Source organism: Sparus aurata, chromosome 17 (assembly GCF_900880675.1).
Source record: "Sparus aurata chromosome 17, fSpaAur1.1, whole genome shotgun sequence".
NCBI classification, from domain to species: Eukaryota; Metazoa; Chordata; class Actinopteri; order Spariformes; family Sparidae; genus Sparus; species Sparus aurata.
The window spans coordinates 15461359-15479881 of record NC_044203.1 but is presented as its reverse complement, the minus strand read 5'-3'; the positions used below and the strand labels follow the sequence as shown (position 1 = coordinate 15479881).

The 18523-nt window shown below is 42.3% G+C and overlaps 1 protein-coding gene across 1 annotated transcript in view; it reads left to right on the top strand.

The window, feature by feature from the left end:
• adamts16 (ADAM metallopeptidase with thrombospondin type 1 motif, 16) overlaps positions 1 to 18523 on the top strand; it is a 56749-nt gene that overhangs the window by 27333 nt on the left and 10893 nt on the right. Inside the window, exons 10-18 of the mRNA XM_030392763.1 lie at positions 1411 to 1564; positions 4307 to 4402; positions 7615 to 7763; positions 9799 to 9971; positions 10075 to 10205; positions 10553 to 10676; positions 11330 to 11574; positions 11715 to 11850; positions 12908 to 13034. Coding sequence (XP_030248623.1) covers positions 1411 to 1564; positions 4307 to 4402; positions 7615 to 7763; positions 9799 to 9971; positions 10075 to 10205; positions 10553 to 10676; positions 11330 to 11574; positions 11715 to 11850; positions 12908 to 13034 — 1335 coding nt within the window. The remainder of the gene's footprint in view (positions 1 to 1410; positions 1565 to 4306; positions 4403 to 7614; positions 7764 to 9798; positions 9972 to 10074; positions 10206 to 10552; positions 10677 to 11329; positions 11575 to 11714; positions 11851 to 12907; positions 13035 to 18523) is intronic.

The following is an 18523-nucleotide window of genomic DNA, read 5'->3' as shown; positions in this document are numbered from 1 at the left end:
AAGACATTCCCAAACACTTGTATATATTTCAAAGATACAACTTTTCACTCGAATTGTTGAGCTGATGTTGAATTTTTGACTGGTGGTCTAAGAATTTTTTAACCTGCGGCACCACGTTGTTGAAGCTCTTTTGTCAGAGGAGTTGACTCAGATCAATGATCACATGAAGCTGATGGTGAGAAACCACCTGTGACCAGAGTTACCCTTGCCAGTTGTGTAATTGGCATACAGCATGTTCTAAAGACTTTTGAATTCATTTTAACATAACACCAGTTTGTTGTCTTAGCGTTTGATGTACCAACAAATGCTCAGCAACTTTTAGTCAGGAAGAGATGAGTCAGGAGGCCTGCAGGTAATCATAAGCAAGAATGGCTGCTTTTCTCAATTGTGTTTATTTTTTCATCCCCAGCTGATGAGAATCTCGTGGCCCACAGTGCTCACGGCTCATAAAGTCCAAAGACTTCAGTGAAAACCCAAAGCTGCTCCAGGGCGAATCTGTCCAGAAATCCTACAAATTTGCTACATTGCTCTTATGATTGTACGTGTGAGCGTGCATGCCGGCCCACAGGCCTCACTTGTGCGCCTGCGGATGTGTATAGACTGTAAATGTAATGTATTTTTCAGAACTCTTATTATGTGAATAATGTAGAATATCAGAATATTGCACTTGCAGAACAGGCATTGTTCTTTGAAAACACACAGGACCCATAAAGAACAGAATATCTATACTCTGCTAAAGCAATCAGGACCACTCACTAGCACAATGAATGCACCCGGCATATTTTGCCTTCTCATGCTCTTTCCACCATATTTTTGTGTTATATTCCCCCAACTGCAGTGGATAAGCTGTAAAACATCTCTGTGTAGTAACCAGCGATATCAGTTAACATTGGAAACCCCCCCTGGCTGGTGTTAGTATATGAGCAATACGGGCAAGGATTTTTCATGTCTGTCATAATTGAGTGTCTGATGCACTGAAACCATTACTCTCAGGATTTGAGTTTGGCAACGTGTTGTGTCTCCATGACAACGATTTACGGCACCCTGTAAAGTGGAAAACAATGGAACATGGAAGAGTGATGCTCTCTGTGCGCACAGCATGGAGCCTTACAGCAGCTACCTTAATTTTATAAAGCATGGCCCTGAATCACATGTCCGTCTGGCTGTTAATGTCTGCATGCAGGCAGTATATCACGAAAGTTGTTTAAAGGTTAATGATTAATTCTCCTCTCCCTTACCCCTCCCCCTTTCCCTACCTCCCTTTCTTCTCCTGTCCTCCGCCGACCTATTCACCTCCACTCCCCTCTCCTTGCTGCTCTGCTCCTCTTCTCCCTTTTATCTTCTTATCTCTTCTCTCCTTTACCTGCTTTTCCATGACTTTCCCTTTTATTCTCCTCTCCTCTTCCTCAGTTCTGCCCAGGCTCTGTGCCTGTCAGATGAACCCAGAGCAGTCAAGGAGTACCGGTACCCAGAGAAGCTGCCTGGCGAGCTGTACGACGCAGACACGCAATGTAAATGGCAATTTGGGGAGAAGGCAAAACTCTGCACCCTCGACTTCAAGAAGGTAAAGTTAATCATGACTTATTTATGCCATTCCATCCAACGTTTAAAACAGATCCCATGCCACGGTCTAATTTCCTTTTCTCAGCACACCCACTCAAACTTAAGTGCATAATTAGTTTTAAACAATCTGTTGGCAATTGTGTCTGGGGAAAACCAGAGGAAGAAGTCAAGAGTGGGATGAGGGGAATGACTAGAGGAAAAAAAGGAAGAATAAAGGAAACACGAAGGAAAAGAAGAACTGATTAGCATGCCCTTGCATGCCCTCATGCCATACACACACTCATGGATGCATACTGAGCGCTCTGTTTCCCACACACACACACAAAATAAACAATCAGAGTTATAATGCTGCCCATGAAATACTCACTGGGATGGATGACTAAATATACTCTGGACTGCTGCCAATGGGAATCTCTCCTTGTTCCTCTCCCATTGTCTCATTACTGCTGATGTTGCTGTTTGAGCTACACCGGAACTGGCTCAAGATAGGGTTTTGATAAGTTCAGTTTAATGGCACTCTAAAGGTGATTTAAATCATCAATGTTCTTGCACCTGGATTAAAGATCTTCAGTGGTTCAAACATGGTAAGCCCCCCAAACATCAACTGAACATGCACCTGCCCTTCCACAAGTCAATGGGAAGTTATTTCCTTTTTCTTTATACGGTGGCATGTAGTTGCCCCTGCCAAGTAGATTAGATTTTCTCCCTTATCCGATGGTTGGTTAGGTTTGGTTTGGTTGCTTGCTTGCTTGGTTAGTTGGCTGGTTTGTCAGTAGGACTACACAAAAAACCTACAGCAATAACCCTAACCCTAACATTGGGAGACAGATAGGGTGTGCTTGACATTTTCGTTAATTTCTCAGGGAATAATACATGGATCTTAATGGAAAAAAACAGGTGTATTCAGGTCTATCTGGCTATCTTGAGTGAGTTCAAAAGGAGACTGTTGGGCCTTGGCGGAGGTATGCACTCTACTTAGTGCCAATCTAGGTATTTGGTGCGCCACTATGGCAAAGACTTCTCATGTGTATTATAGAATATAAAGTATACTGAATACCGATTTCCAGACTACAACACTGCAGTTGGACAACAAAATTGTTCAGCACAGTTAAATTCTAATGCGCCGTAAAAGTGGTTGACATTATCACTGTTTAAAAGCATCAACACTTGAGATGTGATGCAGATGCAATGTTTCTCAATACAGCCAGTGAATATCAGTTAAAAGGGTTTATATCTCCCACTGAACGGACTAGAGAATGAAACATGACTGTCAGCAAGCCAGCAATATTCTCCCACTTCTTCAAGATGACTTTTGATGGTTTTCTCCTTTTATCAAAGACCATGGACGGAAAAACAGAGTTGAGAAAGAGCTTTCTAAATGCCACAGAGATTATTGGCTGGATTTAAACTGGGATATCAGCACATGGTATCCTCCTTAATCTCATCTAACATGGAAACATCCATGCATTATTTCAGCTATAAGATATTTGAGAATCGCTCCCTCGTGGTTTTCTTATTGGTCTCTCATTGTCTTCTCTCATGCACCTGGTAGCAGCAAGGTGCACAGGACCCAGAAACTCCCGAAGCAGCCGTCATGCTCACTGTCTTTCCAGACCCTTGTTACTCATAAAAACTACACTACAAGGAACTGTCTCAGCGGTGCGATTCATCATGTAATGAATTCATATTTCACGGAACTTTTTGCCAGGCGTTGTCAAGATAAGGTGCCGTTGCAGGAGCCAAATGATACTCTCTGCGGTGCCTGTGGTTAGACAGAACAGGGTTACCGTCGCAAAAAAGCAAAATAATACTGCATGTACGGGAGTTTTTCAGTTTTTTCCCCTCTTTAACTCAGTCTCTGTCTCACTCTGTCCATCATCTCCCTCTGTCTCTCTCTGTCTTTTCCTTCCATCACTCACTTTCTCTTTCCCCTCTCTCAGTCTGTCTCTCTCTCTCTGCTGTCTTTACTGCTGCGAACGGCCCGAGCAAGCAAAACAGCTGGACAAATAGGCCTTGGGATGAATTCCATGGTGGCTCTTGGCAGCAAGGAGCTGAAGGCCGAGGTGCCTGTCAGCATCTGCACCAAGTTGTCAAAATCTGATATAGTCATTCAGATAGTAATAGAGTGGACATGTTAAAAAAGTAGCAAGCCTATTTCTCAGGCAATGCGAGCGGGGAAACCACCCTGCGCTCCCATCTGAATCTTTCAGTGCGCTGCTGAGAAACACAGCAGTTACATCATGTAGGTTTGGTAAAGCAATTTGTGCCCTGTTAATTTGTGCCAGTGTTTATCTTCTGTGTGTGATTCACCTTTTCTGAACATGTGATTTAATGTTAGGCAGGATTGCAGCTTGTTTTCACTTATTCTTAGAGACAATGCAATTGTGTTTTTATTATCATTGATGCATGGCACTGCCTGTGGGACACAGTTTGACCAAACTGCATGTGTTTTTCTTTCTAAAATGTTGTTATTCTAGCTACTGAAGCATGAATATTTTGGAGAAACAAGGTTTCCGCACACTGACAGCTTGCCAGAAGACTGTTTTTCAGACAGTCTCTGTTTCAGCAAGTTTCCACCGACATGCTTTAAAAGCTTTCTAGTGGCAAAATAACAATGTTAATCCTGTATTTTATCCAGCTAGCTTTGTTTACAGCTGTTGTGAGACGCATACTGATCATCCCACTTGGAGCATGATAACATGTTGGCAGTGCTGTGTAACTTTTTGTTCCTGTGTCGTTCCAGGATATCTGCAAGGCTCTGTGGTGCCACCGTGTTGGGAGGAAGTGCGAGACAAAGTTCATGCCAGCTGCTGAGGGCTCTGCCTGCGGCCCCGATATGGTGACTTAGCACATGTTTTATTTGTGCGTGTGTGTGGATGAGGTGCAAGTGGGTGTGGATGACACGCGCACAAGTTTTGTCACCTCAAGAGTGGCATCACATGAATCACATGGGAACCCATTCACTTCTGTTGGGCTTTCCTTTACCCATCGCCTTTGAGGCATATATGCCATTTCCAACAGCTAGCACACTGTTAACAGACACCAGGATTTTGCAGTAAATTCTCAAAATAAACTACTGTCATTACTTGTCATGCTTTTGCCATGCATGACAAGTAATTATTAGGGATATCACATAAGCTGCTGTGAATTTGAATTTAAGCAGTATTCTAAGGCTACAAAGCAACAAAAATGGTTCATTAGAGGGTAATACTATAATTTAGGCACAGTAATTTAGAGATAACATATTGTAGTTTTACAACAAAGCACACAGGCTAACATGCCTAGAGGTGTTCCAATAAGGTACACATGCTGCCAACAGGCTAGCATGCAGACAGGCTAAAGGGCTTACTTGACAACATGCTAACAAGCAATATGGTTGGATTGATGTGAAAACACATGACATTGCTGTAACGGTACAGTCCATTTACTGTAAATGTTTGTATTTTCTATAGATGTTTATTGAACATTATCAAAGTGTAATTTTACCTCAAATTACTTTATTTTCACGGTAACATTTTGACAGGTTACTGCAGAAACACAACATAATACTGTGATATTCATCATTATCACTGATAAATGATAACTGAATAGTACTGTTACTTTAATATTTACAATTTTTAGCCAGAAATTTACTTTAAAAATATAGTAATCATGTTCACAGTGCATGGAAATGGAGCAAGGTTGTAGTTAGACATAGAATGCCATCCATTCAGGGATCAAAGTTAGCCTTTAATCTTCCCATCACTGAGATAACCTTGGTTCCTTTTCAAGCCAAAAAAGCCAACATGATTTTTCCGTTGATGCTGAGAAAACTTTGTTGCTTTGTAAAATGAGAACAGCATGTTTTGGGTTTTTTTTTTTGTTTTTGTTTTTTTTTTTGACATGGCTGTTTTTTCTGGTCCATGGCAACGTCTTACCAAATAAAACCACAAACAACAGTCAGCAAACATGAGCCTCCCACAAACATTTCATTGCAATTTTTTTGGAAAATATGCCTTTTAACAGCCTTTCGCGCACAGTGATAACAGACAGAGTCCAATTAAATAAGTGAATTCAATGTTAGGGTGGGTTTTCCTTTTAAGGCGATTTAAGGTGATTTTCAGTGTGCTGCTTAGCATTATCACCTGTGTAACATTTAATATAAGAGGCACAGAGCTTGTAATGAAATGTCTCACATACAGACACATGCAAGCATTCCTCCTCCGAGGGATACCACCGAGTAGAATGCGCTTCACAAAGAACGATAGTATTTTATAAGGTGATGGGCTGAACTGATGGAGAAACTATCATTAAAGTAACATTTATTAAGTGTTTTAGGGTTGTGTAGCTCTAATACTCCCACTCAGTTTCTCAATTTCAAGACAAAGAGCATTGAACTGAGTGACACTGCACTTTTGTGAGCAGCTTTTTTTACACACCAGTGTGTCCCAGTGGAGGCCAATAAATGAACTTGTATGCGAAGAGTTTGGATTGACTTCATTGTGTTTTAAAATTGGGTTCATTCGAGTGCAGTGTCAGTAAAATCCCTCTTCTTGATGGAGGTACCACGCTCTCCGTCCCGCCGTTATTTTACCTCAGGGAGCAGCTGCAATTGGTTTGTTGCTGATGTGGCAAAAATATGCTATTGGGGTTCTGGCCAAAAAGCAATCTGTGCTCTTTATTTATTCTTTGTTTCTTTTCCTGACTTCTTTCAAGATGATTCTCCCCCAAGGCTCGCTCCCCTGACAGCCCCTCAACGACATTTGCTTCTCAATATATTGAACTTGATGGTTTAATCCCACCCTCTCCCTCTGCGGGACAATTAACTGAACACAAACAATGACAGGCTCACTTAGGAATCTGTGGCACTCAGCCGCAGGGGGAAAACTGAGGGGAAATCAGCTGTTCAAGTCCTTAGTCGAGGACCACGAGATTAGTTGGAGGGGTGTGTGTGAGAGTCTGTGTGTGGAGGCATGAACACACAGCAACGAGAACAGTTGAATAAATGCCCCCTTATCAATACTAGTGGTTTGTGTGTGCACAGTGTGTGTGTGTGTGTGTGTGTGTGTGTGTGTGTGTGTGTGCTTGCAAAAGTTTTCTTGAGATCACTCCAAGGCGAGTATATTGTGACTGATGTCATCTTGACATGTACAAATCCAGTTCAATCCCGCGCCAGGAAGCGGCTTGTGACATAATGTTGCTTTAAGTGAGTCTAGATTTTGCACAATATTCTCACATTACGTTTTTGGGATTGTGAGTGAAGGGCTGCTCACTTTGGAACACGTGCTCGGTTGGTTGGTTAATGACTCAGCCTTTCTCGAGGCACATACAGTAAATAACTTGATTCAGGAGCATGAGGTATGTGTGTCCTGTAGTATTTCTCCTCTGCCTTGCCCGCTGTCCTCATGGAACACATTTGGCAGTGTTCGCGGGTAGAAAGCCACTTTGGTCCGGGTGGCGGCATCTGAGGTAATTGTTTGAACTGTTTGAAAAGCAGCGAGGAAACCATGCCATATTGATTTGTGCATTGCTGGCAACAGTGTTTCAACCTGTTTCGTGTTTATATAGTGACATGTTTTTCCTTTACTTTTTAAAAAAAAAAAAAAAAAAGTGAAATACAGCATAGAGTAACATGAAATGCAAATGTGTGCAAAACAATGGTAAGTGTCCTATACTGTAGGAGTAGATCCTTGTCAGGTATGAGACACTTTTTCCATATTTCAGTTGTGTTTGGCTTAGCCCTGTTAATTCTAGCTGATGACAGCTCAAGGTAGCGACTGTCCAAAATGCAGCATGACTGGAGTTTCGCTGATAGATTGTGAGTGTGTAACCAGGACTAGACCACGACCTTTCTGACAGCAGTTAAACCTGAAGGCTATTGCTTAAAGCCTTCTTCTTGGGTTTGACAGACAGTCATCATAAAGAAGATAAAGGGCAGGGTCCATTGGAAAGTCTGTATGTTTTTGACACTTTTATGACACTTTGCTCATTGCCTGTGTGCGCCTCCCTTCCTTTGCCTCCCCCTCTCCCACTCATAATTCCTCTCCTCTCTCTCTCTCTCTCTGTCTGCAGTGGTGTCGTCGGGGCCAGTGTGTTAAACAGGGTGACGAGGGCCCGAGGCCCCAGCATGGCCAGTGGTCAGAGTGGTCGTCCTGGTCCGCATGCTCGCGAAGCTGTGAGAGCGGAGTCACCTATCGAGAGAGGCAGTGCAACAACCCCAGGTAGAGATTTACACAATAACAGTGCAGCAGTGTGTGTTAGCAAAGATAAGACCAGCACAGAAATGTAAATATTAGCAATCAATTTGGGACGAATAGTTGGACATTTAGATAAATGCTTCACCTTCTTGCCAAGAGTTCGAGTAGAAGAGCATTACCAATCTCATGTATGTGTGTGTGTAACTTATGGAGCTGGAGCTAGCAGATGATTAGCTTGGCTTAGCTGGCACTGCTTAAATTCGCCAATGAGTACACTGCATATTGTTTCTTTGTTTTTTTTCCGCACAAATATGAATGTAAATGTGACTATTACATTACTGTAACTATTTCCCAGTGAGCAACACCCCGGACACGCTAGGCTAACTTCCTGGAGTCTTTGCACCTTCTGGCTAACAAAAAGTGTAACTTGGCATGCTACACCCACTAAAATCATAAAACTGCTGTTGTTACATTTTTTGTTTGTGTTCAGTTGTATGTTTATGGGTTCTTGAAGGGAGAAGGTTTGAGCTTTGGAGAGAGTCAGGCTAGCTGTTTACCCCTGCTTTCGGTTTTTGTGAAAAGCTAAGCTAACCACGTCCTAGCTATATTTAACACACAGGAGATGCAGTGCAATAAAACCCAATAAAGTGAATGGAGTGAAGGAGCACTTTTTTTTTTTCTAAATATTACTTTAATGAAAATCTGTTAACACTAACCGTATTTGAGAGGATAAGATGTCAACATTTATACAATCAAAACACATTCTTTGTTTGCATTCAATGAACTTAAAACTGACAACAGAAGCTAACAGTTTACTATGTTGTTGTTGCCTATTTGAGCAAATAAAACTGAATCACATGAAAAATATTAATTCTTATATTATTCTGAAAATTTACAGAAGATGTATCAAGTGACACTTTGGTACAGAGATGGACTGTACTGTTTGTGTTCGCTTGACTGAATGCCAAGAGTATATAAAGACATGTGATTAAAATAGTGAAGATCACTCACTTGGGTCTGTCGCTTCATCACTTATCTGTTCACTTAGTCCCCATCTCATCAGTCACTCAGGATTATTTGCACTGCCAGTCAGTAAGGGGGCCCTATCCCAAATGCTGGGGCCTCCCCTTTATCATACCATGCCAAGATCCTGACAAGTTGCGGGCTAAATTGGACAGAGAGTGATGAGGAGAAGAAGGGAAAGAGGAGGGAGGAAAGACGGTGGTGGCGGGTAAGGAAGACAAAGACAGCAGGCGAGGGGAGAGAGAGAGAGAGAGAGAGAGAGAGAGAGAGGAAGGGGGGAGGGAAAGGCAAGATGACAGAGAAGGGATTTAGAAAGGAAAAAGGATGAAATGCAGAGATATAAAGGGAGAGAATCTGAGAGTGTGAAAGAGATAAGTGACAATGTGATTGGAGGGCTTACAGAAGGTGTTATTGTCCCGTGGAAGGGATTTTAAGGAACACAGCCTGGGGTTATACACCTGTGACTGGAGAAGCCTTCGGAAAGGCTCTGCCGCATATACAGGCAGGTTTGCTTGTGTATGGGTCATGCCGATACAAAGACTTCCAATGAAATGCAGTGTTATTTGTAATTTCAGACACTGTTGCTCACTCAGATCAAATGCAACTGATGTGTTGTTCTCCCTCAGAATTTCATGTTCATACACTGATATCCGGTATTTACTGCAAGCCAAGTGTTACACTAATCACTTATGTACAACCTTTAAGACCCAGCCCAAAAACGTTTTTTCTACTTTGAGTTTTTTCTCATATTAGCTTTGCAATAACAGCCCACAAAAAGGGGATACAACAAAGTGTGACAGATCTTCTTCCTCAGATGGACCATGACCATTGATATGCTGATTGACAGTGGAATAGACCAATCGGTTAATGTGCAAGCCTTATTTAAACTGTGAGCGGGACACCAGCGCTCCACTGGGACTCACACAGTTGAAAAGTACACACATGTTAGAAGTCAGGACATTCTGAAGGCAATCATTCCAGTGAAATACTAATTGAGTTTTGTTTTGCTGACATATCTTTCAATCTTTCTCTGCAGACCTTCATATGGAGGGAAGTTCTGCGAGGGCTCATCTAGGTCATACAAACTCTGCAACACAGAGGACTGTCCCCTAAACACAGTTGACTACAGAGCGCAGCAGTGCGCAGAGTTTAACAGCAAACAGTTCAGAGGATGGTACTACACCTGGAGGCCGTACACTCGAGTGGATGGTGAGACTTGTTCCATAAAGGAACAGTGGGGAGAGGTTTTAAGCTGTTAGTCATGCCATGGCAGTAAACATTTTGCCACTACGGGTATTTTCTTTCCTTCCAGATCAAGATGTCTGTAAGCTGTACTGCTTTGCTGAGGGCTATGATTTCTTCTTCGCCCTGGCCAGCAAAGTTAAGGATGGGACGCTCTGCTCACAGGACAGCTCTAATGTCTGTATTGACGGACTGTGTGAGGTAATACTTTTAAATGTCAAGCAGTGAGACAGTAAGATGATTTGATTGATGCATGATTTTAGTGCTAGATTCTCTGAAGATGATATCATATGTGGAGTCTTTAAAGTTGAGCTACAACACTCGAGAGTGGATTCAGCAGTAGAGAAGATCTCTGCTGTGATGTTTTTCACATCTTTTTTAAATGTCATGAAAGAGGAAAAATTGACCTGTCAGCACATAGCTAAGGGATAAATGATGGTAGTTTTCAGCTGCTGTAATTTATTTCATGGTATGATGAATTGTTGCATTTTGTGTATGTGAGCTACTTTTCTGTCAGAAAACAAGTGACATGTGTTTTTCTCCCACAGAGAGTGGGCTGTGACCGTGTTTTGGGCTCCAAAGCTGTGCCTGATGCATGCGGGGTGTGCAAAGGAGACAACTCCACCTGCAAGATCTACAAAGGACAGTACACCAAGCAGCATTATACTAACCGTGAGTCAGAGCAGTTCAGTTGTTCAGTTCACTGGTTTTGGTGGATTAGTTTTAGACATTTTAAAAGATTTTTCTCATTTATTCTGTAAGTTGCTCCATAGTCTCGTGGTACGACAGTGGATACTTCTGTATCTTTTGCCAGGAAGCGTTTGCATTTGCAAAAGCGTTAACAGAACTAGGTGGGTGTTGTGTTTTTGGTATCCTTTGAGGTGCCTGCACAGAGCCCAAAGGATTCTAAAAGACATCACCCACCATAGCCAAGGTTTGATTACCCTTCTGCCATCTGGCAAAAGATGGCAGATGTATCCTTTGCTGTACCACCAGACAACAGAGCAGCTTCCTTCTCAGGCTGTAAGAGTCTTCAACTCATTCTCAACACGCCGACAAAAGAAAAAATAGCTTTTCTTGTCTTACATAAAGGGACAGCTTACATTTCGTACAATCATGCTGTTGTGTTGAAGAATAACAATAAAATTAACCTTGACTCCCTTGATTCTCTTTTGACAGAGACCGCATTTTATACCATAATTTACCCAAATGTGTGTTTGGCTTGGTGTCATAGATCATATTATCGGTATGTCTTTTTTAAGTCATGACTGTGATTTTCTTGCAGCTTTTGGTGCTTGTTTAAAGTTCTTTCTGCTCTTTCTCAGAGTACTACGGGGTGGTAACCATCCCAGCAGGGGCTCGGAGTATCCGTGTGGTGGAGCTGAATACGTCCAGCTCCTACCTCGCTATCAGGGACACCCAGAGACGCTACTACCTTAACGGACACTGGACGGTGGACTGGCCAGGCAGGCATCCTATCGCTGGAGCCATGTTTGAGTACAAGAGACCATACAACAGACCAGAGAGCCTCATATCAACTGGCCCCACCAATGAAACACTCATCATAGAGGTAAGGAATTGGTGGACACCACTCAGTCCTGTCTTCATTCCTCTGTGACTTACTGAATTACTTATCTCTATAGACATTATTTTATGCTACTTCTTATCTTTCTTTATCTCATTATTCTTACTGCATTCTTTCTCCCGTAGATATTGTTGCAGGGCTGGAACCCAGGTGTACGCTGGGAATACACTCTGAGGAAATCTGATGAGAAAAGGAATCACATCAAACACAATTATACATGGGCAATCATACGCTCCCAGTGCTCAGCAACTTGTGCCGGAGGTGAGTGTAGTAATGAATTACAATACGTTTTGATACCTTTTGGTGTTGGTTTTTTTATGTATATTTAAGTCTAAGATTATCTCAAAGTCTATTGTGTCGATGAAAAGAGACAGATCACCTTTAGATCTTCAATCTGGGTCAGGATCTAAAGCTCAGTCTGACCTCTCTCATCTGTAATAAGGCTTTTAGCTGCAGGTTAAATGGAGAGGGAAGTGTTTCCCATCATTACTGAGGGGACATGTAGCTCTTGTTTGGGACTGGTGGGACCTCCTCTTGTTCTACTAGAGACCTGCTATTACATGCACACACGCGCATGGCTTGGACCAGTGGCCTTTGTCCTACCAGACCTAGTATTAAACTAACACACACACACACACACACACATACACATTTCCTGGGCAGACCCTGGCATGGTGATTTGAGGCTGGAGGTCAGTGGACAAAGGTGTATGTGTGCATGAGTGTGTGAGTGGTGTCTCTTTTTTTCCCCTTTTTTGCAATTGCTTATAGTTGCAGGGGTGTGAACAAAGCCCCCAGTGTAGAGTTTCTACTGATTGACACCGCAGGTTAAAGTTCCCAACCTTGGGTCTGTTGAGATCCACCCTAACCACCTCCACCTCTTTGTGTCATGATTGTAGGCCATGATGGGTTGGGGGTCATTTGCTTTATTAAAGAGTGTGACTGACTAACTGACCTGCGTGAGTTGAGATGTGCAGATTGACCATGCCTTAGGCCAAATACCAACCAGGCGATCTGTGAGGCTGGGATTTGAGTTTCACATGAATTAAACAACACATTCTGCATTCGTGTGCTAGAAGCCACCAACAGAAGCAGCTCGACACACTAAGACTTACACAACAATGTTGTTTTGTTGGAACTTTTTTGACAAGATAGTGTTCCAATATACCCTTCTCTATAACTAGTTTATCTATCACTGTAAATGTGTATGTATTTGAGCTTGCAGAGTGGTTTTAATAAGGCTGACAGTGTAACTCTAAACAAAAAAACGAACCTTTCATGATGATGTGCCTGAACTTAGTGAAATATTACCCTTACAGGCCAGATGAACACCAAGTCAGCATGCTACAAAGACTTGAGGGTGCAGGTGAATACATCCTACTGCAATCCCAGATCAAGACCGGCTACTGGAGTGATGCCCTGCAACACCCAACCATGTCCTGCCAGGTGAGGCCCTCTGCTCTTTTATTTGCCAGTGTTGTGGTCTGTTTCAAATTTCACAATTTTGAATTGTGAACTAAGTTCACAGTCCCAAAAAACTTGTTTACTTTCATTTCAACAGTGTAGTCTAGGAGTGCAAGTGTGTCTACTTGTTGTTTGGAAAGGAAGATAACCAGATCTTTACAAGTATGACTTGGGTGGAGGAACTTTTTAGTCGTTAACTCATCGCCTTGAGCTCTCTTAATGATTTCTTGTGATCATCATTCATATTCCCCAGGACTGTTCAGATGCTTCAACTCGAATAGTTGACTTTCACAGGAGTTTGCAACGCTTAAATTCATGGTCATTAGTCGCAAATGTCTTTGTTCATTCAATTGCTTTTTAGTGTTGTCTAAGTGATGTGAATGCATCTACTCAGTAAGTATAGTTTTGTCATGGAATTAACACTTCTCCATTGTGACAGGTACTGCCTTTAGCCATGTTATTTTACTGAACTGGTTCAACAACTATTGGATGGATTGGCACAGTATTTGACATGCATTGTCCCAAGAAGGTTAACGTCTACTGACTACTGACAACAAGCAGGACAATCTTTCGATGATGGTCTAAAACTGACTTATCTTTGCCAACATTTCCAGGAGCTTTAACTGCGCTCTGTGTTTGGTGCAAATAACCAGCAAATGCAAATGCAAATACACTAAACTAATACGGGCTATATATTATACCTGCTTAACATTAGTATGTTATCATTGTGACATTAGCGTTTAGCTCAAGGAGCACTGGGCCAGAGAACAGCCTCATAGAGCCGTTAGCATGGCTGTAAAAATAAACTTGTTAAACTCAACTCAAAGTAATGACAATGTTAATCTGTGGCTTCAAACATTTATGAATGACCTCATCAACATATCTGCACTCTGCTTTCAACTGGCTCTCAATCTGGACATCATTAAAAATGGTATTTCAACGGAGAATATTTTCCTCATATTTTCCTGATACTTACTTTTGGACGCAAAAAGACTGAATATTTGGCCCTTATCGACTTCTAGACAGATTTCAGGACATGTCAATTTTTCAGTCTTTCAGTTGGAGTACACTGGGAGGGCTCTTCAATGGACTGTAGGCTATGTGACAGCCAGGAACACTGTTGATATAGATAAGATATTCTGTACATGCACGTTCATGGTTGGAACTTCAGCAGGCAGCTTTAGGGGCCACCAACTAAGTAGGTTGACGTAGTTATTTGAGCTTACCATGCTAGTGTACGGCATATTAGGTATTCTCTCCACTTTGTCTTAACATCCTTTTTTCTGTCATTTCGTTCTGAATCTCTTGACCAATTCCACCAGTCTTTTGTCTTTCTGTCCTTTTCACCTCCCCCTCCCGACTGCCATGTGTTACTGGTCTACAACACCTACACATCTGTTCTGTAATTTCTTGACATGCAATGTCAGAGAGAGCTGTTTATTGGTTGAGTCAACTCTTCCGAACTTCCCACACTATCTCCTCATAATAAAGTGAATAAAGGGTGTCAGGCCGCTCCGATTGTATTCTCCACCCTTTCCCAGCCCAGAAACCCACCTGTTCTACAATGATGACATTTTCCTCTCATGTAATGAAAAAAATAACTTACATTCTGGCCAAAACATGTGTGCGAGACACAGGGAAGTCCCCCTGGATATTGTGTTTGTGTCATCATCCAGTTCGGTGTGATACCTCACCAACTGTCAGAAACAGTTAGCTTCTGTGTTTGCTTAAAACAGCAGGCCAAGGACTTATAAAGCTTTTCACATGTAGCATCACTGTAGGACCCAAGCTCAAGCAATGCTAGTTCTCCAGCCCTATCAAGGCCCACCAGAGACATCGCTCTTTAATGTGTGCTTAAAGAAACACTGCTCTATGTAAAATGCACCGCCAGATTAATTGGTGTTGCGTTGGTGTTCGTCTAAACCCCTGCTGATCCTCAGAAAGTTTTTCCCACCAGTGTGCACCAGAAACAAGCTCAAGACTCATTTGCATTTGTGAGCCAAAGTAGGAAATGTTATCATAGATTGAGGTTAGCTTCCAGGTTGCTGTTGCCAAGAGGGTTTTTCTTGATGTTGTGTAATGTCACTGCTGTCACTTAGAGGGGCACTAACACATGTTGTATGATGTATGACGATACCAGACAGAAAAAGCAAGAACCACGAGTAATTCTGTGGTTTCGGGGTGCGGTCCTGTAGGATCTTGGCTGTGCTCGATCGGTTTGGTCACTGTCTTATACCCCTGACACAGGGCGAAGGCAGAGGATCAAAGATCAGTCAACGTGTTGCAGCGCTGCGGACATCATAGGGAGTGGTGCGCCCGCTGACAGGCAGGACATGTACAAACACACACACACATAAAGACACACACACATGGGAAATGTCCCTCCCTCGTCTGCGCTGCTCTGGACAGTGTCATGAAGGGTAAAACTGCTGGCCAGAGAACAAATCAACGAAAGACACTCCTGGGATATCGCTGGTTGTAATGAGGGGGAAACTTGAGATTCCGCTGATTAAAATGTGATTTTTTTTTTTCCGATAAAGCCGCATTACAAGCATCAGAATGAAAGAGATGCATTTTTGGTTGGAGATGTTTAAACATACACACTGTATTATATTTACATCAGGTTACTGGCCACAGAAACTCTAAATACCAATCAAAGCTGTGCAGTGACCAACAAAAATGCAGTGTGTCATTCCTGCAGCAGCTGTTGCTGAGGTATTACTTCCCCTGAGTGCATTTTCAGCATGTGTGGTTGGAGTTATTTCTTCGATAGCACGCAGACCTGATCTCTTGGGCGTACGTAAGTCCTGTAAGAGAGGGTTAACAGTACAAGATACAGAAAAGATACATAATGTTAGGAGGATGTTGATAGGAGGTAGCGTGAGAAGCATGTTAGCAGGACAAGAATTCCTCATCCTCACCAATTGATGATCCATGTAAAAAGATATGGTAAGAAACAGCGTTGTCCTTGCATTGCAGTGTAGAGCTACGTTTGAGTTTAGTTGCAGGTTAATGTTTCAGATAAAACAGGAAACCTTTGGGATAAATGTGGCATTACTGGATAACGCTGTTGATGTTAATTGTTGCTGCTACAAATGACCAGAAAGAGCCTGTTAAAGTTCTTGGATTAACACATATTCCTAGGTGTGATAAGGAAAAAAGTTATTATTTACTATTATTATTTCATTCTAAAACAACCCTTTCTGGCTGCTTAGCTCATATGCCTGAACAAGCAAGACAGAGGTAATGCTTTATTGTTTGTATTGTGCATTTAGGATGAGGTCCACCCCATGTGTTTGGCAGGCGAAATTCTATCGGGGATAATGAGTTTGGCCAGGATTGCTGGAGTTTATCTCCAAATATAATAAAGAGCAAAACAGACGATCTATCATGCTTTCATCAGTGGGGCTCTTTAACATAACCTATCACCCTACGAAAGATAAAATGTAGTATAAAATACTCCTTGGCCTTTGAAGAAACGCTTTGTAAAGTTCCTGTCATAGCTTTTAAGATATTTACCAAGACGTGCCAAAGTTTGCAGCAGGAAACTCACTCCCTCCAAACGTTTCATATACTGACATCTATCTTACTAAAGCGTCATGCAAGCCTCTTCAACATGTAGCTAAACCCAAAGACTGGTAGTGATTAGCCATGTCTAATCAGAGTTGTGTACCTATAATTGGACAATCATTGTTCAAGGGAAAGGGTTTATCACTCACTCTGTTCGAAGCCTTTCTGATGCAGTAGCTTCCTCTGTGCTTGTGTAGTTCGCTGTCTGCAATCAGTAGCTTAGCACAAAGCATCATACAACAAGTGGGCGTCCATGCAGCACTATAACCTTATAGAGTTTTTCATCGATATTATGGACCATAACCGCAACCAACATGGAGGAAATTCTTAAATACGCTATTAAATGCAAAAATGACATGCCACTCCATCACTTCTCTGCTGAGGAGGAGGTGTCGAACTCAGGGTCTCTACACGATCTACACGCTGCACAGTTTATCAGGTCTGCAATAGTACAGTAAATGCCTGTCTCCCAGGGAATAACAACAGCGTTTATCCGACAGCTGCTGTTGAGTCGTCAATTCCTCTGTGCCTCAATTCTGAGGATTCCCAAGTTCACTCCTAGCAATGGTCAGAAATATCAGCCAGATTCCCGCAAATGAAGTGGATACTGCGGACAAGTTGTGCCTTGATTTACGAGCATAGAGGGTTTTTTAGCTGAGACACTGACCTCATCTCGGTCGGTGTTACACGTGGATGTCCAGAAAAATCCCTGTTGTTGATGTGACTTTTGTCCCCTGCATGTGTTTGTTAAGCCAAGCCTTTTAAAATGTGTGTGTGTTAAAGTTCGACATTAGGCGGTCTTGCCAGAGACCAGGCCTTTTTGTATCCCTGTTCCTGGACATCAGTGCTTTTAAATGCTATGAGTCACTTCGAGTGTTTGCTTGTGTTTGAAATGTAACGGTGAGTGTGAAGTGCGGTGTTCGGGATTGTATGGTGATTTTTTTTTTTTTTTTTGTTTTAATGATGCTGTAGCTGCCATCATGTTGCCAAGAGCAAAAGGATTGGCCACCAGCTGATGTCTAACACACACACACACACACACACACACACATGAGAGGAACAGTGGTGGTATCCGATTACTATTAGCCTCACTCCCACCCAAACTCTCTCACCCTCTCATCAAGACTTCCAAGGAACAATTTGAAGTGTCCCCTACTACACCCCACCCAATGGACACGGCAGCCCAGTGTCGAGCACAGCAACCAAATCTGTTACAGTAACACTGATGCACACATTTCCAGAGGCATATCCATAATCAATCTTCCTCCCTCTCTTTTGTTCTAGACGCTTTGTCTTTGAAGTCTTGTTCATGATGTCATCTCATTCTTAATCTGTGTCCCGACACCTGCTGAAAACTGTTATTTGTCTGCTGTGTCAGGGAGAGATTTTCTCAGGGATACAGTATTATGCTTGGGCACCAATATTACATAATCAGCACTGAAATCATGGAATCCCGGTTAAGTTACCATTTATCTCATGTTTTATAGTAACCAACAGCTGTTCTGAAGGGGATTTTTCCTCCACAGTGTCAGTGCCTTGATATTTCCTTCTTGCTCAGTTTGTCTCCGTTTTGGAACAGGTATCCTAGGAAAATCCTGCATGATGACCACAGAGCTGTCTCATATTCACTGACATAAACTACTGATCATGTTGACAGAAAATATTTAAATAAAGGCTGCGGGAAAAGGAAGCCACGTCCTCCAGAGCTTTGTTAGCTCAGACATTTAAAGTAATAATGGCATGTTTGTGGTTCATTGTGTCATCGTGTGCAGTAATGTGCTGCACAGTACAACATTTGGTCCTCCCTGCTTTGTTTTTCACTCTCATATTCAAGACAATCAGGGACTCACAGTGCACCACTGCCAGCTTTACAGATTAATCCCACCCTGGCTGAAAAACGT